This window comes from Cynocephalus volans, chromosome 10, assembly GCF_027409185.1.
Source record: "Cynocephalus volans isolate mCynVol1 chromosome 10, mCynVol1.pri, whole genome shotgun sequence".
Taxonomy (NCBI): Eukaryota; Metazoa; Chordata; class Mammalia; order Dermoptera; family Cynocephalidae; genus Cynocephalus; species Cynocephalus volans.
Window position 1 is genome coordinate 39,857,555 of NC_084469.1, and position 23,359 is coordinate 39,880,913.

Below are 23,359 nucleotides of genomic sequence, written 5' to 3' on the forward strand. Positions count from 1 at the left end.
GTTCCTCAGTGACATAATAATGTTGAACATCCTTTTATGTACTTACTTGCCATCTGTATACATTCCTGATGAAGTATATGTTCAGATCATTTGCCTATTTTTTCTTTTTTAAACAAATTTACATAAAGAACAAGATGCTTGACTCGAAGGGAAAAATATCTAGGATTCATTTCTTTATAGTAATTTATCCCTACTCAAAGATTGCCCTACATGTAACAGCTGTGTGCAAAATAGTAACAAAATTGTCCTTAATTTTATAGTAATAAGTGAAAAATATTAAAATTCTTCAATCAAACAAGGTATGCAAGGATTTTTATGTTTTTGTTGTTAAAACAGTGAGAGCAAAATAGCTTACTGGAATGTAAAGATGAGAACTGAAGGAGTATGCTACTGATGGAGAAAGGGATATTTTTACAGAAACAGTATTTTTCCCCATTCTGTCTCCATTTGCTGTCAAAACATGCCATTGGCCATTTAGTTAGAAAAAAAAAAAGCGATATGGCTGTGCATATGCACGACTTACTTTATGTACGGTGAAGGAATGGGGAAGGAAAAAATGAAATAACAGAGTGAATTATACTTAGTAGTCAGATGTGGTGGAACCAAATTGTGGTTTTCTAATTGAGGATGTATTCTCGGTCCATAAGAACAGAGTTGTAGAGTAAAGTAGCAGGTTCCCTTATTAGTAGACACCTCCTGTTGGCTGCTGGAGCACATCAATTGTATTTTTATCCTCCGTTTCCAACTATGCAGGTGTGTCTGTTTCCCTGATTGGATGCCTATCAAGTAATATCCCAATTCATTATTATCTTTCTAATATTCTTAATTTACCTATAAAGAATTATATAGTCAGAATTAATTTTAACTGCAGAATTTATTGTAGGGAAATAATCAAGAGATGGATGCAAATCTGTATAAATAGTTGTTTATTCAGGTGTTATAACACTGAGAAATTAGAGACAATATCCAACAACAGAAACACAGTTCATCTATTTAACAAAATATCATGTGACCATTACAAAACATATTTACCTGTGGGTAAATAAGCCACAAAGCAATCTGGTCTCATTTTTTGTAAATCAAGCAATTACACAAAAACACCTGACTAGTGAGAGTAGATACAAAATGAGCAAACCTCAGTGTTTTTAGTGTGTTTTTCTGTCTGGAGGGATTACAGGTGAATTTGGTTGTTTACTTTGTGTTTTCCTGAGTGTGTATTAGTTGCAGAATCAGAAAACATGATTTTTAAAATAGACTAAACTCTGATGATTATTAATGAAAGGTTTGTTTCTCTTTTGCTAATGGTTTACATAAATGGAAATCTGATTTATGGTATCCGCTTTTATTTCTTAACTGGCAGTGTGGGATATTTGGAATCCATATTGCTAGCTTAGTAGCACAGTACTCTCATCATACCTTTAAAGATCCTTTCATCTTACTGAGGTGACATACAGATTTTCATAAGACCATCTGTTGGAGAAGCCCAAATGCTGAGATGCTGAAGATGTTGAAGGTGTATTTGATGCAGGGGCTCCCTTCCTTCTGTCTACCGAGCTATTTTTGTCACTCAACTCTGGTTTTTTTTTCTGACTTGAAATATCTCCCTCTCAACTGCCAGGCTGGTAATGGATGTCTCCTGAACAAAGCTGTTGCAGGGATGGCAGACAAGGTTGATTTCTAGCAAAACCGCTTTCTCTTGAACCTTTGGTAGACTTGGGAGCCTACAAAGACATTCATTTAAGGGACCCTCTGGTAAAAGGGGGCTGAGGTGGTCTTCAAGCCCATTTTATTCTTTGGGAAATTTACTATCTCTGAGACTCAGTTTGCGCATTTGTTCATTTGGCAAGTAGTTATTAAGCCCCTACTATGCTAAGCACTTTGAGACAGTGGATAGATGGATAAGATCCTTGAACTCTTGGTATCAGGTGATCTGAAGTTGGAAATTCGATACTTACCTGAGAGACTTGGATGAGAATTCTGTGTAACTAGACTATTCTCAGTGCATCTTAATTCATTTTTCTCTTTCTTCATTCTCTGAAACTGGAACAAGCATGACATTATCTAATCTGTGATTAGTGCTCTCTAGGCAACAGATTTCCTGCTCTAACTCTGTGACTTGGTTCTGTCGCCTTGTGTGCAGAAACTCTTGAGTGATGTCCCAGCAATTGCCTGCCTGTCACAGATACTGGAAAAGAAACAGATTATTCCTTACATCCCAGTTTCTTACTGAGAATCAGCTTAACTGGCAGCTGGAGAGACTGAGGTGTCTGGGTTGGTGCAGATTGCTGGAGGTTTCATAAAACAGGCTGTTCCTGAAGCACACGGTTGCTTGTTTTCATTCATTCAGCACCTAGGCTGGCTTTCTTATGCTGTTATGTTTACCTCAACCTGAACGTGTAGGCTCTTCTCTCTTCAAATAAGCATCTCTTTGAAGGACCTCCAGACTAGGGCCACCGAACAGGGAAGAACCTTAGAGATTTGTGCAGAGAATTTCAGAACGGTGACATGCTTAAAAATATAATTAGTGACAGATTCTGCATGCTACTTGAATGTTCTTTTATTGTACCATGCTACATGGTACATAGTATACATGCTACATGCTGCATGGGTGTTTCTGTGGAACTGAAAACTGTTCTCCTCAGAAGACAGAACATTCCAGATTACAATGCAGCATTAGGTCCTTGCCGTTCAATCTCATGGAGAGCTGACTGGCAAAGGATCATTTCACCGTTAGATTTGTGTGCGGTGTTAGATGAGTGCCGTTTGCCAAGTTCCTAGTCAGCGGTCCTTTCCCTGTGCACCTGTCTCATCCAAACTTCCTCCAAATTGGTGCGTTTCCATCTCTTTCCTACGTGCTTATGACCCACCAGTCAGTGCTGAGAATGAACAGGCAGAGCAAGAGAATGATCAGAGAGGAAGGGGTGCCAGAATGAGGACGACATGTGGAGCTTGCTCCTGAGTGGTGGCACCAGCTGTAGGGCTGTGTGGAAGGAACTGGCACATCACTCCTCCACACCAGCTTTGACTTGAACTCTAGACGTGCCCACGTGTTGAAATCCTTGGGGAAACTTCTGGCCATGAGTGTTCTTTTCACACTTGCTCGTTTTCTGGAGCTGTTGCTGGGAAATCTGGAAATGCCCATGGGAAATGTTAGTAGTATGTCAAGTATTATTAAAAATGAAGTTAAGCAGTGTTTAAGGCCCTTCCTCCTGTGATGTCTAGATGCGGGCATTCGCCATTCTCTTGCTTTATGTCTCACCTTGGTTGCATGTTTTACCTTGCACAGGACCAGCTCTCAGCTGACATGTACAGTTTTGTGGCCAAAGAAATCGACTATGCAAACTACTTTCAAACGGTGAGTGTCCAGAAAGACGAGACTGCTTCAAGTCTGTTGGCAAGAGCCATGGTGTGGATGACAAGGGAATGTGGGCATGGCTCCAAGGGCCCTTCGTGGAGCACGCCGTGCAGAAGGGTGGGCATTGACCATTCTGCCTGTGAATTGGTCCTGCCTTCTGTTACTCCTTGTATGGATTTCTTCAAAAACTTAAGAATAAAACTCAATTCTATCCCTGGGAATGAGTGCAACCCAGTCTTCAGTGTTTCTCAACCAGGAGTGATTTTGCCTCCTTTCCCCACCCCCTAGGCATTTGGCAATATCTGGAGACATTTTTGGTTGTCACAGTTGGGAAGGGAAGTGCTACTGGCATTTAGGGGGTAGAGACCAGGGATGCTTCTAAATATCCTATAATGCACAGGACAGCCCCCACAATAATGAATTATCCAGCCCATAATGTCAATAGGACCAACATTGAGAAACTGGTCTATAATAACAAGGAACTTGAGGAGAAAAATAGAAAGATAACCACCCCACCCCAAGCATATATTTGTTTTTAATCTAGATTGTTGCCAAAGACAGTGAAAGTAGGTAATCAGGGATCAATGTGTCTGTTTGCCCGCCTCTCAACTGTGAAAGCAGATCTGGAGAGTTAGGAACAGGAAAAAACATGATCTGAGTCTCTAAACTTAAATAATCTGGTCCAGATAATTAGGACCCTGACTATTTACCAGGATAAATATAAGGCAAGTCAAAACAAACAAACAAACAAAAACCTTGATAGAGAAAAAAATACAGATTAAAAAAAACCAGTTAAGTTCACCTGCTTTTGAAGTTGGGAATAAAACACTAAGACCTAACAGCTGTTCTTTATAATCAGGGAAGTGACAGAGTGATAAGGAAGGAGGAAAAAGGGAAGACAAAAGGGGAAATCTTGAAGGTTTTAGATGCTTTGGTTAAGTATGGTAGGACAGCCGTGGGCTTTTAGCAGTTTCTAACATTTATTTTCATTAGTGGTCCAGAATGCAGAGACGTCCCTTCTACCTGGAAAACAGTTGATATGCATGACTTCTAATTTGGAAAGTTCATTTTAAAATAGCAGTATTTTTTCAAGTGTTTTCCATTGGTTTTATTTGTGCAGGTAATATTTAGGGTTTCTAAAACTAATGAACTCATGGACATTCCAAGCCTTATTAGACTGCTTAATTGTCATTTGTGTACGTTTTATTTCAATATATTTTTTTTTTTTTTTAAAAAAAAAAGATGACTGGTAAGGGGATCTTAACCCTTGACTTGGTGTTGTCAGCACCAGGCTCTCCCAAGTGAGCTAACTGGCCATCCCTATATAGGGATCCGAACCCATGGCCTTGGTGTTATCAGCACCACACTCTCCCAAGTGAGCCATGGGCTGGCCCTCAATATTCCTTTTTTTTTTTTTACCGGTAAGGGGATCGCAACCCCCGGCACTGTGTGGTCTGCACCACGCTCAGCCAGTGAACACACCTGCCATCCCCATATGGGATCCAAACCCGCGGCCTCAGCGCTCCCAGCACCGCACTCTCTCGAGTGAGCCACAGGGCCGGCCTAATATTCTAATTTTTAAAAGAAACTTTATATTAGGTTTACTTTAGTATTACTTGGGGACAATAGTGTCCAGCCCGCACACCAAGAATTAAAACAGAGTGATTCCCTCCCCTCCTTTCCTACATGCCCGATTTTTGGGAGAGAAGTGGAAGGTTCAGGAAACAAATGAGGTAAGCATTGTTCACAGGTTTTCATCTGCTGTTATCAATATTTCAGCCACTTTTAATTACTGGGGTGGTCAGAACAACACTCTGAAGGAATTCGTTCTTTGGGCTACATCACTGTAGACAAAGCAATTTCACCTCCCAGGTGAAATCCAACAGGATTGTGATCAAGCCACACAGTTTTTGCTCAGTTCTGTTAAACCAACTTTGCAGAAACCAAGATGTATACAGGTTGATGACATTTTACCTGCATATATTTGTAGGCAAATGAATTTCTAAATGTGTTTTCCATTTATGTCCTCCTACTTTTGCACCTCTCTCTGTAGCCCTTTGCTTTGAGGGTGGGGTGCCAGGTAAGGGGGTGGTGGTGAAGGTGGGCTCTATAAGCCAGGCTCCAGCTATGGGGAGATCCCCCTATACCTTCGTGGTTCTCCTGCTTCCCAGGTTTCCACTTGTGGTGACTCCTTTGTTACAGAGGCTAAAGAGGAAGTGTACCCGTCATTTTAGGTAGATTGGGGGAGGGAATGGGACTCCCCGCCTTCCCCTCTGTAGAGACAGAATATTCTCCATGCCCCAGCTGCCTGTGTTCCCCGCCCTCCGGCAAACGGTGATGCTTGTCCTTGTGTTTTCTCAGCTGATAGAAGTGCAAGCTGAATACCACAGGAAGTCCCTGACACTACTGCAGGCTGTGTTGCCTCAGATAAAAGCACAACAGGGTAAGTGCAAGCCTTCCGTGGACGGGAAGGCTGGGGGCCTAGCTTGCTTTCCTGGATGAGACCAGCTCTCTATTTTGTTCACCGTTTGCATTTTGCCTAACAGGGTCATGTTCAGATGAGCCGCTGGAACTTCACAAGCTGGTGCCTCCATCCAGTAACAGTGAAGCAAAGCCCACTCACATACACACACTTTCCCTCAACAGGGATGAGTCGGGGCATGCCTGTGTGTAGGGATGCCTGCGTAGCATTAACCCCAGCAGCACAGGACCCAGCTGGCTAGCCATCCTCCTGGTCATCCCCCAAACCACGAGAATAGAGACTCACCTGGGCCTCCGTTTCTTTGGTAGTCTTAGGAGAATCTGGATGACAAGAGGAAAGAAAGATTCCAGCCTGGGTGACCTTCACGACCTGCTGACTGCCTGCTTTCTTGCTCCCCCCCTCAGAGGCCTGGGTGGAGAAGCCTTCCTTCGGGAAGCCCCTGGAGGAGCACCTCACCATCAGTGGCCGGGAGATCGCCTTCCCCATCGAGGCGTGTGTGACGATGCTGCTGGAATGTGGGATGCAGGAGGAGGTGGGTCTGAGCCACCCCAAACCCAGCCCCAAGCAAGTCTCCTCTTCCTGATATAGAGCCTGCCTGCAGGACCTTCTCTCCTGTATCGCCCCCACGTGGCCCCCATGCAGCCAAACGTGTGAAGACACGGTGCAGCCCCCTCTCCTGCAGAACACGAACTGGTCCTGCCTTTTCCCATGAGCCTCTGCTTTTACAGGGTGCATGGAGGATTGTGGGAGACCGATATCGTCTGGCCATGAGGAATTCATGGCCATATTCCAGCCAGTCTTTTCTCATATTTAACATGATTTGATGATTTGGGCGTTCTGCTCCTGCTGCTAGGACTGCTTCCTCCTTTTCCTCTTTCTCCTCGTCCTTTTGCTTAGTAAGTTTCTTAAATTTCAAAATACAGCTCTTAAACTTTTTGATCACAGCTCTTTTGTAGAGATCCTTAAAATATGATTGACAGAGACATCAGAAAGCACTTTTTAAGAGCTGCCTGTAAAAAAAGGTCTATGAGAAATTGGTGGCGACTGTGGTTTTTACTGCTGTGTAAATCATTTCCTGGGAGGTAGATCTCTTCTTTGGTTTTTTTCCATAGGCTATTTTAACATCTTTACTCTATCTTCTTTGATCTGATCAGCCAATCAATATTTATTTAGGACTTGCTATTTATTACTGAGCAAAGTACGAAAGAATGATGTAGGGGGCTTATAAACTTACAGGGGGAGAAGAGTCGAGCATCTGTCCGATAGGCTTGATTAATCCAAAGCAGCCTGCGAGTCTCTGAGCACTGGTTTACACGGGGAGATAAGGGCCGTGGAAGAGAAGGAAGATGATGAACGTTCAAATGGATGTCAGCCCCTGACTCCATGCCAGTTCTGTTCTAGATGCTGGATATTCAAAAGAGAATGGGAATAAATGTGGTTTTTGACCACATTTTGTGTGCCAGGCATTTTCACGTTTATTATTAATAAAAAAAAAAATGAGAAGGTCTCTACAGTTCCTAAGAGAGAGTTTCATGGAGGAAGGGGAACCTGGCCTTTTCTTTCTCCATCATTTTTCTTAAACTATGAAAAAACTCACACACACAAAGATAAGTTAAGAAGCCTCATCATGCAGCTTACAGCCAGTCTGCTTTCATCCCTACCTCCATTTCCTGCCCTCTAATCCCTGCCTTGGGTATTTTTGAAGCAAGTCCCAGACATTCTATCATTTCATTTATAGTACTGCAGTATGTGTTCCTAAAAGATAAGGAATGTCTTAAAATATAACTAATGATATTATGACATATCAAAAGTAACCATGATTAATGAATATCTCATCAGTGTAAAATGGTTCTGGAAGAACGGGCTCTCCAGCATCTGATCTTGCCTCCCGACTCTCGTCTCTGCCCTTTCCGGGCCATTCCGCCTCTCCCAGCCTCACTCTCTCACTGGCATTTTCCCCGCTTTCTGCCAGCTCTTTTTCTTTACTAACAAATATGCTCGAATTCCCCCTAACCTAGAAAAAAAAATCTTTCAACCCCATTACAGCCTCATGTCGTGCCCTAGCTCAAGGTTTTGTCATTCTACCCAGTTTCTTAAAACAACACCTGCCACTCCTGCATCCCCACCTCCACCTACTGATCTTCTTGTGGTGTCGCTTCTGTGACCACCACTGTGCTACACTCCCCTGTGTGATCCCCAGGGGACCCTAGGTTGCCACATCCCATGTCTTAGGCCCGGCCTCGTTGGCCATGTTGCTGCCTGAGGTTGCTAATGTAAATGTCCTTGAAGCTAGCGGCTCCCTGGGGCCCTGGTTCCCTCTTGCCTGTGACCGCAGCCATCAGGATGCTCTGCCCAGTGCCTCCACCCCGGCTCTGCCTCCTGCAGGTTCCCCTCAGCCTCAGTGAGGATCCCGCCGTGGGAGGTTGCACTCCCATGTTTGCAGCCATTCCTCAACTTTTCCTTGCAAATGTTCCTCTAACGCCCCTAAGACTGGACTCAGTAGCCATCTTAACAAGCCCCGCTCCTCCTGGTTTTTATGATTCCCTTAGTGGAACGGTCTTCTCAGTTACACAGTCAAAAATCTAAAGGCTTATACTTGACAATCCTGTTTTCTTCTCTTTGGTGTTATCGATCCCCAAATACTGTTGGCTCTTCTTGCACGGCTGTGGCATGGTCTATGAAGGTCTGTGCCACTCCATTAACGCGTTCCATAGCTTACTGTCTTTGTCCGGCAGCCTTATGGTGACACTCATCCAAACGTGTTTATGTCACTTCCTCACACACTCGTGTATGCCCAAGCGCTTTGCACATCTGTTTATCTGATATGCACTATATTGAGAAGGGAATTCGCAATCCTAGCAGACCAGAAACTCAGTATTTCACACCAGGAACATTTTCTTCTAAAGGAACTTGGAAGTCTGAATGGCCATGAAAGATTAAAGGAGCAAGGAATATTACACCATCTTGTTTCTCAGTCTGTGGGTTACATCCCAGAATGCAAGGAGCTAAGAAGGTGACACAAAAGCTGCCAGATCTTTAACCCATGTCTGACTTGTCTGTGACTTGGAGGCTCCTTTCCAGCTCTGACCTGCATGCAACTTCTCTTCCATGCACCCCCTCCCCTCTTCTCTTTCTCTCTGTAGCTCATTTTTGCTCTACAAGGTGCAGTGGTTCAGCTGGAAGAGGTGGCCATGACTCGAAAGTAACACTTAAGAATAGAACGTGGGGGAACCGAAACAGGCTTCCTCACAAACCTCCCCAGGTTGCCCTTTCTGAGGACACAAACCTTATTTAATTCTAAAAGTGCAGCCCTGGTGCCTCCCTACACACACACACACACACACACACACACACACACATCCCCCCCACACACACACCTGTAGACCTTTTCAGTCAACTTACTAGACCCACATGTCTGACCAGGGGTCAGTCAGATTTTTCTCCAAGATTTATCTTAAGTATATATATTAATTAGTCCGTTTCTGCTGCTTATAACAAAATACATGAAACTGGGTGATTTATAAAGAAAATGAAATTTATTGCTTACAGTTTCCGAGGCTGGGTAGTCCAAAGTCCATCTGGTGGTGGTGACCGTGACCCAGGGGTCTCACATTGCAAGATGGTGGAAGCAGAGAGAGCAGAGAGAGAGAGAGAGACAGACTCTTCTCTTCTTTTAAAGCCCTCAGAACCACACCCCCGACCACCATTTCTAATCCATTCACTACTGCACGGTACTACAATCCAATCACCTCTTCAAGCCTCCACCTTTCAATCACCATAACAGGATTTCCCACCCTCTTAACAGTCACAGTGGGGGCTAAGTTTCTATTACATGAAACTTAGGGGACACAATTCAAGCTTCAGTGAGTTTTGGGGAGACATAATTCAATCCACTACAATATATGAGCAGAAGAAGTCTGAGTGCCCAAGGTTCATTTATCCAGCAAATACTTATTGAACTAGAAAGATGAACCACCCCTGCTCCAGACCCTGGGGACACAACAGTGGGTAAGACCCAGTTCCTGCTCTCAAGTTGCTTAAGTCCGAAGGAGGAGACATTTAGAAAACAGGCAGCTACAATATTGGAAAATGGTGTTGAGCAGAACGCATCTACGAGCTTTTTGAGGAAAGAAGTGTGTAGATTTTCCGTCTGTGTGTTTTGCTCTTGTACCTCTGAGTTGCAGGGCTGTCTGCTGACCCTCTGTCCTGTTGGTAGGGGCTCTTCCGAGTGGCTCCCTCTGCCTCCAAGCTGAAGAAGCTGAAAGCGGCACTGGACTGCTGCGTGGTGGACGTGCAGGAGTACTCGGCAGACCCCCACGCCATTGCAGGTGGGCGCCCACCACCTCTTAGCAAGGCGCTTATATGTGCTGTAGGTGCTCACCGGGAAGGGGTGAGCGTGAAGGGTGTGTGGCTACATGTCAGGGACACTTGAGCCAGCAGCTTCCTGACATGTTTCAGATGTGTCCACTCAGCGCCCAGTTGCAGGCCTGGTTGCTGTGACCCCTTGTAGGAAGGCTCCCCAGCGTGCCAAAAGGAGATGAGGTGAGGGTGGGAAATGAAGGTCAGTAGGATTGTCAGCCCGGGTCCCCTGCCAGAGCCCCAGATTCATTCATGCAGGAAGTCACTGTTTGCTCTTGTCACGTTGGTCAGGGAGCCCGCCCCCAGGGGAGCCCACGCGGGTAGTGCAGGCTGGTAGAACTCGCTTCCATGTCTTAGTGGCTCACAGCCAACGTTGTGTTTATGTCCAGGAGCTTTGAAATCTTACCTCCGAGAGTTGCCGGAACCTCTGATGACCTTTGAACTCTATGATGAGTGGATCCAGGCTTCTAAGTGAGTACGCCTCGTTTTGGAGCGCTTGTGAGTAGGAGTTTATTTGGAAGTATATCTTGAGATTATGAAAGCAGGTAACCTATGATCTAGCAACTCCATTTTTTCATATCTGTCATGCAGGAATGCTTGGACATGTGCCCAAAGAGGCTTGTGTTCGTAGGGGCTCTTCCGAGTGGCTTGTGGATTGCAGCATTATTTGGGATACCAGAAGCCCAGAAGTTACTAAGGTTCTTAGGGGAAGGGGAAGTGGGGAGTAGCTAAGTACACGGTGGTGTGTCTGCACCGTGGCGTGCTCTGGAGCAATAACAGAATGGGTAGAGCTAGCCATGCTCGTCTGAAAACATGGAGATCTGTTGTTGAGCAAAATAAAGCAAGTTAACAAGGACACATCCGTTGTTCTATTGTAAAAAGGAAAATAAACCCCCAACTCACTCATGCCTCCATATGTGTGTGAATGCATGAAGAGGTTCTGGAAGGGCTTTCTCTGGTGATGGCAGTGGTTCCTTCTGCAGAGAAGAGCAGGACGAGGGGCAGGCACAGGCTCTTTACCCTTATCTGTAATAGTTAGAAATATTACGACAACAATTAATAAATAACTAACGTAGAAGCATAACATGTGGGCGATGGATACTCCCCCTGATGACGATGAGCCCAGGGGAGAGGCCACGATGGGAGCAAGGCCGGGACTCCAGCCAAGTGTGGGGAAGACGGAGAACACAGAGGGGCGGCGGCTAGTGCGGAGCGGGCCAGGCCACCGCACGCCATGGACTGTGACTCCTAAGTGTGGTTTTCCTTTTTGATTCCTGCCTTCTTTCCTCTGTTTAGACGTGCATTAGGATGGTACAGGTTACATATCTTCTATACAAAATGCTTGAGACCAGAAGTGTTTCCGATGTAGGGTTTTTTCGGGTTTGGGAATATTTGCTGATACTTACCGGCTGAGCATCCCTAATCTAAAGATCTGAAATCTGAGACACTCAGTGAGCATTCGCTTTGAGGGTCATGTTGACACTCAAAAAGTTTCAGATCTTGGAGCATTTCGGATTTCAGATTTTTGGATTTTTTAATTAGGGATGCTCAACCAGTACTATATGTTCTCTCCAGCTGTAGGTGAGAGCTGTCTTAAGTAAATGCGGTTGTTTGGAGGAATCTGTTTTTACAGAGCATGAGGACTTGTCTGGTGAGGAACCAGACAGCACCGGGCAGGAGAAGTGGCACCAGAGCGAGGGAGGTGGACATGAGGAAGGGATGGGCCAGGTGGAAGAGGTGAAGGAGAGAAAAGAATGTTCTAGGGAAGCAGGACTGGAGCAAATAGCCACCTCAGCCAGGCGCCTGTGAAAGGACGTGATTTCTAGGGATCTGCAGTCAGGGGATCTCGTTGTAAACAGCAGCCGGCGTAGGCTTCGGGAGCAACACTGGAGTATGTATCTGATGCTGATCCTTCTACCTCTGAGGAACTGAGGCCCGAAGGAGACCCAGCTGACCTGGCAGCCAAGCCAGGCCAGAATGTGTCGTCCAAGGAAGCTGGGGCCCATCAAGTTGCTGAACATTAATTTTGTTTCCAAAGTAGAAGAGAGATTTTTAATTTTAAAAGGCTGGCTGAATGTATGGTACTTTTATATCTCATTGTGAAGAGTGAGTGTTGGGTTGCATGAGGACATTAGTCATTGGTAAGTGCATTTATTGAGTGCTTATTGGAGGGTTGGCATTATTCTAAGCTCACTATATGTTTTTAACTCATTTAATTTTCACAACAACCCCGTAAGGTGGGTTGTGCTATTTCCCTCATTTTACAGAGGAGGGATTGGAAGTATAGAACAGGGAGGTAACAGTAGGTCACCTGCCAGCTGATAAATGGCAGAATGTGAACTTGAATCCAAGGAGTCTCACTCCAGAGCCCATGTGCTTAACCATGGTACTTAATGCGTCTCTAGAACAAGACTGTGGCCCTAAAGATGGAGTCAAGTAGGAATATATCCTTTGATGGAAACTGACCTTCTTATTTACTGAATATGAAAGTGATCTTGATGACCTAAAGCTAGAGAAAGAGAGGGTAGCTCCGTGCTTCAGGACCTATCTGAGTGACACTCTGGTTCACACTTCATTTGCAAAGTTGGGTCTCCATTAGGCAATAGGAATGATCTGGATGCCTCAAGAAGTCAGTGTCTTTGAATGAAGGAAAAACAAGAACTTATGTCTGCCACAGGAGGATATGGATATAGTGCCTAAAGACCCTTACAAATGATGGTGCCTGCCATTAAGGTCACATCATCTAAAGAAAGTAATTTTCCCTAGATCTGTGGTTTCCATCCCTCTGCATGCAGCAGAGTCTTGGGGAAGCTTTTAAAAGATACTAATACCTGAACCTTTCAGAGATTTTGGGATTGAATTGGTCTGGGTTCTTTGTTTCAAAGCTCCCAAGGCTACTGAGTTGATAGTCATTAATCTTTGATGAAGCTGAGTTTCACCAGAGGGCAGCACTCATCTTAGCAGGGGATTGGACTTCAGTCTGCCAAGGGATGGGACATCCAGGAGACAGAGGTTGGAGCCAGGGTAGCAACAAGGGCTAAAGTTAGGGATTGCTACTACAGTGCAAGGTGGCCTGAAACTTGAAGGACACATCTTCACAAGCCACGCCAATTAAGTACTTCCATGCTAGAGTCATGTAGAAGTGAGTCTCAGAATAGCCCCGAGGCCTAGAGATACCTCAAAGAGGATGCAAGAAGTGAGCCTCTGATGCTAGGAAACCCTTCTCCGGATGGAAGTACTGAGGCCTTCTCACTGGCTATTCCCTCTGACACAACTGTTCCTCAAGACCTCTGCCCCATCAACTCCTTCTGATTCTTTGGGCCTCACCTTGAATGTAACCTGCCCGAGAGGCCTTCTCTGACAACGTGATTTAAATCAGCAAGCAGTCATGATCTGTCCCATCCTCTGTGTTAGTCCTCTGCATAAAACCGATCGCCTTCCTTCATGGCCCTATTTGCATAGTTGATGACACTGTGAGCTCCTCCGACCGCTCACACTTCCCAGCCCTTAGGACCATGACAGACACACAGTGGGGAACTCAGAATATGTTCGTTGATTTTTACTGACTGAAAGGTCTTGGTAACATCTGCCCTTTCACCTTAGAAAGGGTTGAAGGCAGAAAATGAGGTGGGGTTTGGTGCCATAGGAGAAGCCTCAGCAGACAGTGGAGGTGAGACCAGGGACAGCAACAGCGGCTGCAGAGGCTGACATTTAACATCAGTTGGGAGCTTTTCATCAACCAGACACTCTGCTGAGCACTCTGTACAGATTCTCCTTTAAACTGATCACACCACTGCTTTGAGAGAAATACTGTTATTAACCCCATTGTACAAATGAGGAAAGTGAGGTTCACGGACGTTAAATAATTGGCACAAGATCACGGTCAGGGTGGAGCTGGGTCTTCATGGCCTCCCTACACCAAACCTGCTCCGGCCAGCCTTTAGTCAGATTACGCCTACTTAACAAAGACATGGTCTGTCACCTTCCTGTTTCTAAATGGAACGCTTGGTTTTCACTCTAGTTACCTAGCTCAAGTTCCTTTTGGAGAACTCATGCCTCTTTCTCAAGGTTGAACCGAAGGGAAAGAAGGTTTTTCTCACCTCGCTCAGGATCTATAGGACGACCTGAGGGTACCCAGCCATAAAGGCTGCTGTGACAGCCCCCACCCTGCTGGGGGCCCCATATCAAAGGGTCAGAGCTAGAGCCTCACCCTGCTGGTGTGTAACTTTCGTTTTTCTGGAAAAAAAGTTCTCTGAGCATAAGGCCTTCTTAACCATGTAGGGCTTGATGTAGGTTTATATAAAAAGGTACTATAAGTAATGTTTTTTTTAAATTCTAAGAGGGCTTGTAAATAAGGAAACCCTTAGAGCAAATCTTTTTGTAGAGTGGAGGATCCTTTGGTTAGTGGAAATTATACATTCCTTGAGTTATGTATTGAGGATCAGATTTCCTTATGTCTCTAGTGAGTTTGTGTAATTGCATATTCAAAAGATATTTATTGAGTATCTATTTTGTGCCAGATGCCAGGGAACTTAATATGCCATAGCAATATCCATTGAACTGGGCAGGAGCCTGCCACCATGGCGTGACGGCAGGGGTGAACTCCCTGACTGATGTCCTGTGTCGTCCTGACAACACCATAGTCCTGTCACTCCAGGGAAGGTCTCTGGCCTCTGCCCTCCTGCCCTCATCTGCTACCCTGGGACATATGATATGTGCAGAGCAAGTTTGTTAAAATAGCCTAGGACAAGACAGTAGGAGGAAATAGAGGGAGAAATAATAATAACCCCCAATTTTCAGTAATAATAGCTTGATGATATGGTAAATTAGAATGGTTGGTTCCTTATCATCAAATATTGATGACTAGGTAGTGATTGTCCATGAGACTTCATTGATTCATGCTCAACCAATGGCTTTTCCTATCAATTCCCAGCATCCAGGAACAAGACAAGAGGCTTCAGGCTCTGTGGAATGCTTGTGAAAAATTGCCCAAGGCCAACCACAACAACATCCGGTAAGTGCATATTGCAGATATGTGGATCCAGCTTGTGGAAGCCCCAGACGCACAGTTTCCCAGCTAAAAGTCATGGTAACTAGCTTGCGTGGCATTTTCTGGTGTCCAGGTGTATTGCTAACACACACGGTCTCTCTTAAACCTCAAACAGCCCTGTGAGATAAGGCAGGCGTAATTATTACCCTTTTATAGTTAAGGAAATGCGACTTGAAGAAGCTGTAGCACCTAACTACCCATTGGCTGATGCAGTTAAGTTCCTTGATTTACAAGGAGTGAGGATTCGTGCAAGCTCTCTTAGGATATTGGGGATTTGTGGTCAAGACAGGTGTTCAGGGACACCTGGGAGAAGGTGGCAGAGGCAGAAGTGTCCTTGAGCCAGTCCACAGGAGGAAGAGGCGAGAGAGAATCTTCTCCAGTGCTGCTCCATCCGAGAGCCCCAGCCACTCTCTCTCCTCCTGTCTCTCACTTTTCTTGCTGCCACCTGGGATTTTACTTCCTGCCGCTCTGCAGATCTCTCCCCACTCCGGCTCCCTCTCCTTCACACTTTCTGCTTCCTCATCGCTTGGTCTTGCCAGCACCCACCTGGCCCTGCCATCCTTCCTCCGTGCTTCTTAGGATACAGATTTTCAGTGCCAGCTCCTGCTGCCATCTGCCTGATTATTTCTGTTTTCCTGTTAAAAAATCCCAAGAGCGACAGTATGATGGTGCCTCAAAAAATTGAACATAGAATTACCATTTGATCCAGCAATTCCACTTCTGAGTGTATACCCCAAAGAATTGAAAGCAGCGACTTAATATTTGGACACCCGTGTTTACAGCAGCAGCATTCACAGTGCCAAAAGGTGGAAACCCAAATGTCCACCAGTGGATAAACCGATTTTAAAAAAATGTGGGATATTCATACAATGGAGTAGGAAATTCTGATTCTTGCCACAACGTGTATGAACCTTGAGGACAGTATGCTAAGTGAAATAAGCCAGACCCAAAAGGACAGATACTGTATGACTCCACTTATATGTGGTACCTGGAGTCATCAAATTCATGGAGGCAGGAGAATGGTGGTTGGGGAGGGAGAAATGAGAGTTGTTTAATGGGGGCACCGTTTCATTTGGAAAGATGAGAAAGTTCTGGAGATGGTGCTGGTGGTTGCATCACAGTGTGAGTGTATTTAATGCCCCTGAAGTATACGCCTGCAAGTGGGTAAAATGGTAAATTTTATGTATATGAGGGTCCTTCAGAAAGTTCATGGAAAAATAAAATTAAGAGATAATGCAAATCTTTTACGAGGCTTTTGAAGTGCCCTCGTATTTTACCACAATGAAAAAAAAAAATCGGGCTGGCTAGGTAGCTGAGTTGGTTAGAGTGTGGTGTTGTAACACCAAGGTCAAAGGTTCAGATCCCCGTGCCAGCCAGCCTCCCAAAAAACCCAAAAACAAAATCCCAAGAGCGAGGATTGGATCGCACAGCTCATCGCATGGAGAAGACCACAGCCCTAGGCCACTGGCCGGCCGAGGACTGACTGCTCTCAGCCCAGCTCCCACATCCTGTTCAACCCCCTGTGGTCTCTTGAAGGGTGAGTTATGGTTGGGGAAGACTATGGGTGGAGTTGGCACTGTGACAGCTTAGTGACTACAGGATAGGACCCTGAATCTGCTTGGACTTTCTACTGGACTGACAGAAGGTGAGTAAGAACCCCTGAGAGGGTCGCTCTGCTGTGATCCAAGCAGCGTGGGGTTAGGACCGCAGCCTTTTGTAGCTGAAAGTCCAGGAGAAAACAAGTGCCCCTGGGGCTGCGGGCTTCTTGTCAGGGCCTGGCAGGATTTAGGGTGGTTTGCCAGAGCTGATTTTTTGCTTGATTTGTGCGTAGCTTCTTCACTGGCTCTTTTTTTTTTTTTTTTTTTTAATGATAATTTTATTGAGCTATAATTCACATACCATTGTACCTTTTTAGAGTGTGCAATTTAATGTTTTTAGTCTATTTGTAGAGTTGTGCAACTACCAGTGTTATCTAATTTCAGAACATTTTCATCCTGCCAAAAGGAAACCTTGTTCACATTAGCAGTCACTCCTCATTTCCCTCAACCCTGCCCCTGGCAACCACTACTTTTTGGCTCTATAGATTTCATGTAAGTGGAATAATACAATAAGTGGCCTTTTGTGCCTGGCGTTTTTCACTTAGTGTAATGTTTTCTAGGTTCATCCATGTAGAGGATGTGTGAGGACTTCATTCCTTTTTGTGGCTGAATAATATTCCATTGTATGGATGGACCACATGTTATTTACTTGCTCATCTCTTGTTGGGATATTTGGGTGGATTCCACTTTTTGGCTGTTATGAATAGGGCTGCTGTGGACATTCACGTACAAGTATGTGTGTGGACATATTTCTCTTGGGTATATCCCTAGGAATGGAATTGCTGGATCATATGCTAAGTCTACATTTGACTTCTTTATTGAATCTTTCCAGAAAGCCCAACTGAGGGTAATTCCAGGGGACACCAACCCCTAGCTTATAGATGTTCCTTCTGGTGATACGTGAGCACTTTGTTTATCTCCTCTGCGCACAGGGAGGATGGCAGGTGACAGAAGTTTGAAAAGAAGGAGGAACTTTGGGTTATTATATACTGAGTCAAAAGGAACGATGGAGAACTTTTCTGGCCAGTGTTGGTTGAAGTTAACTGAGTGAGATCTGAGTCTGTCTGCTTTTGAAAAGAGTACAGAATTTCCATTTCCTGATGCGTGATGTGTCTTCATCATGTTGCAGGATATATGAGTCCCGTTGTCAGTAAGACGTGCTGCATGAGAGAAGCTTCTACCCAGTCCTAGGGGAACGTGGCGTTAAGTGCTGGCTAAACCTGGGTCCTTCTAATTTCCTTTCAGATACTTGATCAAATTTCTCTCCAAGCTGTCAGAATATCAAGATGTAAACAAGATGACTCCCAGTAACATTGCCATTGTCTTAGGACCCAACCTGTTGTGGCCACAAGCAGAAGGGTGAGTACAGAGAGGAGAGGCACAGAGCCATGCAGATGGGGCTGCAGGGCAGGGCTGGCGGGGCCCTGGTGATCACCAGCCTCCCTTATTTTCCAAGTCCTAGTCCTGTCATGGCCTGCTCCCTCCATAGGCCGAGGAGGAGGCCCAGAGTTCTGCAGGTCTTTCTCATCAACAGTCTCAGAGCTGCAGGTCTCAAGCGAGGGTCTTCTCCGAGCTAATCTAAGAGTCAGGATGAGAGGAAGGAGGACAAGGGGTGTGATGGCACCAGACAAGGCAAGCTCTTTCACTGTCTCATACGAAGACACCCCCAGTGTCAGGACTCAGAGGGGTGGAAGGCTGTCTCCAAAGGGAGCCGAGCTGGGAAGAGGAAGAGCCCAGCAGTGATGAGAATCACACAGCACCTTGAAAGTGCCTTCGTGGGTTGTATCAGTCCACTTATGTTGCTTATAACAAATTACATGGAACTAGGTGATTTATAAAGAAAATGACATGTATTGCTTACAGTTTCTGAGTCTGGGAAGTCCAAAGTCCATCTGGTGGTGGTGACAGTGACCCAGGGGTGTCACATTGCAAGATGGTGGAAGCAGAGAGAGAGAAAGACAGACTCTCTCCTCTTCTTTTAAAGTCCTCAGAACCACGCCCCTGACCACCATTTTTAACCCATTCACTACTGCATGATCCTACAATCCAATCACTTCTTCAAGGCCCCACCTTGCAAATACCATAATAGGATTTCCCACCCTGTTAACAGTCACAGTGGGGGCTAAATTTGTAATACATAAAACTTGGGGGACACAATTCAAACTTCAATGAGTTTTGGGGAGACAGTTCAGTCTACCAAATGGGTATTGCTCATTTACACGTCTCCTGTAAGGAGGGCTCCTGGCCTTGTTCCCACCTGTAGATGGGTAAAGAGAAGCTCAGAAAGATGAAGTGTCCTTCCCAAGAGAAAGCGTGCTCTCAAGCTTCGGTCTGCAGGGTTCCAATCCAGGCCCTCTTCTGGGGCTCTGTGGCCAGAGAACTGTGGGCCTCTCACCCTGCTCTCCTCTGCTGTGTGCTTGCAGGAACATCACCGAGATGATGACCACAGTTTCGCTGCAGATTGTTGGGATCATTGAACCTATCATCCAGCATGCAGACTGGTTCTTCCCTGGGGGTACGTGGCTGCATCTAGGTCTGGGGGCAAGAGGCAGGGAGCAGAAATATCGCTGTTGAGTTATGAGCCTTTGAAACTAAGTACCGCTGCTCACAGTTTCTTGTTTCTTTTGTTTTTAACCCTCCCCCACATGCACACACACACACACACACACACACACACACACACACACACAAATGCACCCAGGTATTGGGGTGGAGTCATGGCAGCTTCCTACACTGTCATCACTGTCTGTGGGACGTTCACTTCACCTGTCCAGGTGTCCACTGATCTAACCATGTCCATGGATTCTACTAGTCTAATCTCCATACCATGGTTTCTTCAAATCTGTGAATCACCCAACATTGGTACAGGAAGGAAAGAGCGATCCTCTGCTCCAAGCCCTTTGCTTTATAGATGTAGAGGGAGGGCGTGACCTGATATGAGTGGGGACTGTTACCCAGGGCTCTCGGGTCACCTGGGTGCCATCCTTTTACTACCTTAAGCTGTGCCCTTTGAGTTGCCCCTCAGTATGTAAAGGTGGAGCTCAAAGGCAATCAGATTCTTTTTTGTGCCTAGTTCAAGATCGGGCTCTCAAGGCAGCTTCCTGAGAGGGAGTTTCCGAGATGTTTGGAGCCATGGAAGCATCATTGTGTAATATTTGACTCTTCCTGGAGACAGTTTTGAAGAGGCAGGTGTGGTTGCACCAAATTTGGTGTTTGCTTTGAAAAAAAGTCGGTGCTGTACCTTATGGCTAGCAAACGTTAGGGTGTGCTGTCAGCTGTGAGACAGCAGCCATTAACTCGTGAGGATAAAATGTTAATAATTCTGTGCTCTGTCCATCAGAGGGAATCAGTTAATGCTGATCTAACAAGGAAGGAGTTTGATAATCATTCTTTTGCTTCGTGTGTTTTGGCTGTGAAAGCCCTAAACTTCTGATCTCCTAAGAGTTCTATCAATCATACAAGGTTGGGTCAGGATAGGAAATCAAGATATAGAAATAAAGCATATAGGGGTTGAAGGCAGTAATTCTGTAGGTTCTGTGGATTTGCTAATTTATTACCATTGCACACGGAATTGTGCAGGGCTCATCATTCCTATTGACTAGGAAAGGATGGGATGAGTACTTCTCTGATTCTACTTGATAGCCAACAACCTTAATGAAATCTCTTACTATTTCTAGCCTTTTTAAATTTATTCTCCTTGGTTTTCCAGAAAGACAATACAATCATCCACAAATATTAATATTGCCTCTTATTTTATTTTCTTGACTGATTCCATTGGCTAGCACTTCTCAAATAGTGTTGAATAACAGCCGCGGTCATGGGCACTGCCATTTTTCCTGATTTGATTAGAACTTTTCTGGTATTTTACTTTTACACATGTGGTTTGAGAAAGATGACTTTTGCCTTTTTCAGCAAGTGCCCATCTGTTTCTATTTTACTTAAGTTTTTTCTTAAGTCACAAGTAGACATTGCTTTCTTAGATGCCTGTCTAGGTGATCATCACACATGCCCTCTTCTTTGGCCTATGATGAATTACATTAATAAGTACATTAATATCAAGAAATCACCTGGTGTGGAACCCCGAGGTGAATTTTTGTAGGGAGGAGGTGTGAAGGAGAGGCTGTCTGTGTTCATCCTTCTGCCCAGGAAGGGTGTGACAGACCAAGAATTCACGTGTGCTGATTCTTTCTCCCCCACAGAGATAGAGTTCAACATTACAGGCAATTATGGGAGCCCGGTACACGTGAACCATAATGCCAACTACAGCTCCATGCCCTCCCCAGACATGGACCCTGCCGACCGGCGCCAGCCCGAGCAGGCCCGCCGGCCCCTCAGCGTCGCCACGGATAACATGATGCTGGAGTTTTACAAAAAGGATGGGTATGAACTAGTGTCCCTTTCTCAGCATTGGGGATTGGGGGCATTGGGGGTGGGAGGCAGTGAGATGTAAGAAAACCAAGAGGGACAGGAAGGCTGCGCTTACCGTCAGCAGTTGAGGTGACATGTAGCAATTAAACTGCTACTTCATTCTTGTCACTTTCATCTGTGCCATCTGGGACAAGTCTCTTTGGCTTGCTTCCCTTCAGACCAGAGGTAAGTACAGGCTTCCTAGCCGACATGATTGTGATCAGTACTAATTAGTTCTCATCCAAAGAAAAATAAAAGTTGATCAGTGAGGGGAATTGAAAAAAAAAATCCATAAGCACTTTACTTTGACTCAAAACATATAAATGTAGGTCGTTTCTCGAATCTTCAGTGGCTTGACTTTGGGTATAGAGCTGAACATTTGCGTACTTCAGAAGCATCCTGCATAAACACCTCTAATGCACAGTTTAACATTCCCAGTTTCAGTCTCTTGAAAATAGACTGAAAACCTAAAACTTGAAGCAATCTCAGTGTAAAATCCTTGTGGGTTTTTAAGATGTTTTTCTCACTTTTATGATTTACACCCATACTTTCTTTGGTGCAGTTGTTATGAGACTCATAAATGCATTCAACTTAGTTTGCATAAGAAGAACCTTCCCCACATTTATATTGAATCCATTTCCATAATGTTTAACTGCATGATGTGCTTTCCATAATGAGTACCATGAGCATGCACAGGTTTCATAACAAGCACAGCTGACTCATGGTAAGCACATCCTCAGCCATGGCAACCAAAGTCTGTGGACTGATGAGAGCGTTCAGCAAGCTGAAGGCAGCAGTTGATATGTCTTACAGAAGGAAGGGGTTGCACTAGTTGGTCAAGCAAGTCAGGTAAACTTTGGTTAGGGATTAAAAATGACAACTATAAAATAAAATTTAGCAGCTGCTCCTTCAGGACAGATGGGAGCATAAGGCATTGAATGGGTGTATCAGAAATGCAGACAACAGGAAGTAAAGCAGCTACAGCTTTCCCCTGACAGGCCACTGACAGCCAGAAAGGTCTGCTTGTTAGACCTATGGCCTAAGGGGCTCAGGAGGGAAGCTTGAAAACCCAGGAACTGTAGAGGTGCAAGAGTCTTATTTTCACCCGTCTTCTTGGGTGGGAGTTGAGATTGGAGACCTGGACCTATTTCCTGTGATGGTGGTGGCATCTTCAGAGTGGCTGGTGTCCCTGCTTGACCCCTCACTCATCAGAGACAGTTCATGTGGGCAGGTGGGGTGTCTGTGCGCTGTGCTGTTGTTTGTCGTTCCCTGTTGTCTTAGCCTGTCTTCTGTCACTTGTAATAGGATACCTGAAACTTGGTAGTTTATAAAGAAACGGAATTTATTTCTTACAGTGTGGGAGGCTGGGAGGTCCAAGGTCAAGGGGGTACATCTGTTGAGGGTCTTTGTGCTGGTGGCGACTCTGCAGAGTCTCGAGGCAGTGCGGGGCATCACATGGGGAGGGGCTGAGTGTGCTCACTCAGGTGTCTCTTCCTCTTCTTATAAAGCCACCAGTCCAGTCCTGTGGTAACCCATTAATCCACTAACCCATTAATCCATGAACGGATTAATCTGTCCGTGAGAGCAGAGCCGCATGGCCCAGTCACCTCTTAAAGGCCCCACCTTTCACATAGCATGATTGGATTTTCCACCCTCTTCACACTGTTACAGTGAGGATTAAGCTTCAACATGAGTTTTAGAGGGAACACACATTCAAGCCACGGCATCTATGTAGAGGAAAAGGAAAACATGGAAATTCTTAGAAATTCAAGTGAGTAGGGAAAATTTCTTAAATCTATAAAAAGGAGCATCAAATCTCTCTCTGAGAGAGAGAGAGAGAGAGAGAGAACTATAGAGTGGATTGGAGTATGTTTTTAAGTCTCATTCTAAGGGACTCAGTTGCTTTGTGAAATTTCTCTCAGGTAAGGGGATGCCCTTGAGGGTAAATTCTGGTCCTAGCTGGGATGTAGAGAACGCCCCACATTTGGTCCCAGGTGTTTCTGCCTCAGAGGTGGGCTACTCCATACTCCCTGTGACCTGGCCTGATTCCCAGTGCCCCTGGAAAGCCATCCAGATGGCCTCTAAGAGGGAGTTATCACTGGCCCACT

The 23,359-nt window shown here is 45.2% G+C and overlaps 1 protein-coding gene across 4 annotated transcripts in view; it reads left to right on the forward strand.

Moving 5' to 3' along the window:
- The window catches only part of ARHGAP44 (Rho GTPase activating protein 44), a 171,424-nt gene that overhangs the window by 126,240 nt on the left and 21,825 nt on the right, over positions 1–23,359 (forward strand). For all 4 annotated transcript variants that reach the window (XM_063112890.1, XM_063112887.1, XM_063112888.1 and 1 more), the window contains exons 8-16: positions 3,287–3,355; positions 5,717–5,798; positions 6,242–6,369; positions 10,054–10,165; positions 10,586–10,667; positions 15,130–15,210; positions 18,090–18,203; positions 19,268–19,359; positions 21,044–21,224. In XM_063112890.1, the coding sequence (XP_062968960.1) occupies positions 3,287–3,355; positions 5,717–5,798; positions 6,242–6,369; positions 10,054–10,165; positions 10,586–10,667; positions 15,130–15,210; positions 18,090–18,203; positions 19,268–19,359; positions 21,044–21,224 (941 nt within the window). The remainder of the gene's footprint in view (positions 1–3,286; positions 3,356–5,716; positions 5,799–6,241; positions 6,370–10,053; positions 10,166–10,585; positions 10,668–15,129; positions 15,211–18,089; positions 18,204–19,267; positions 19,360–21,043; positions 21,225–23,359) is intronic.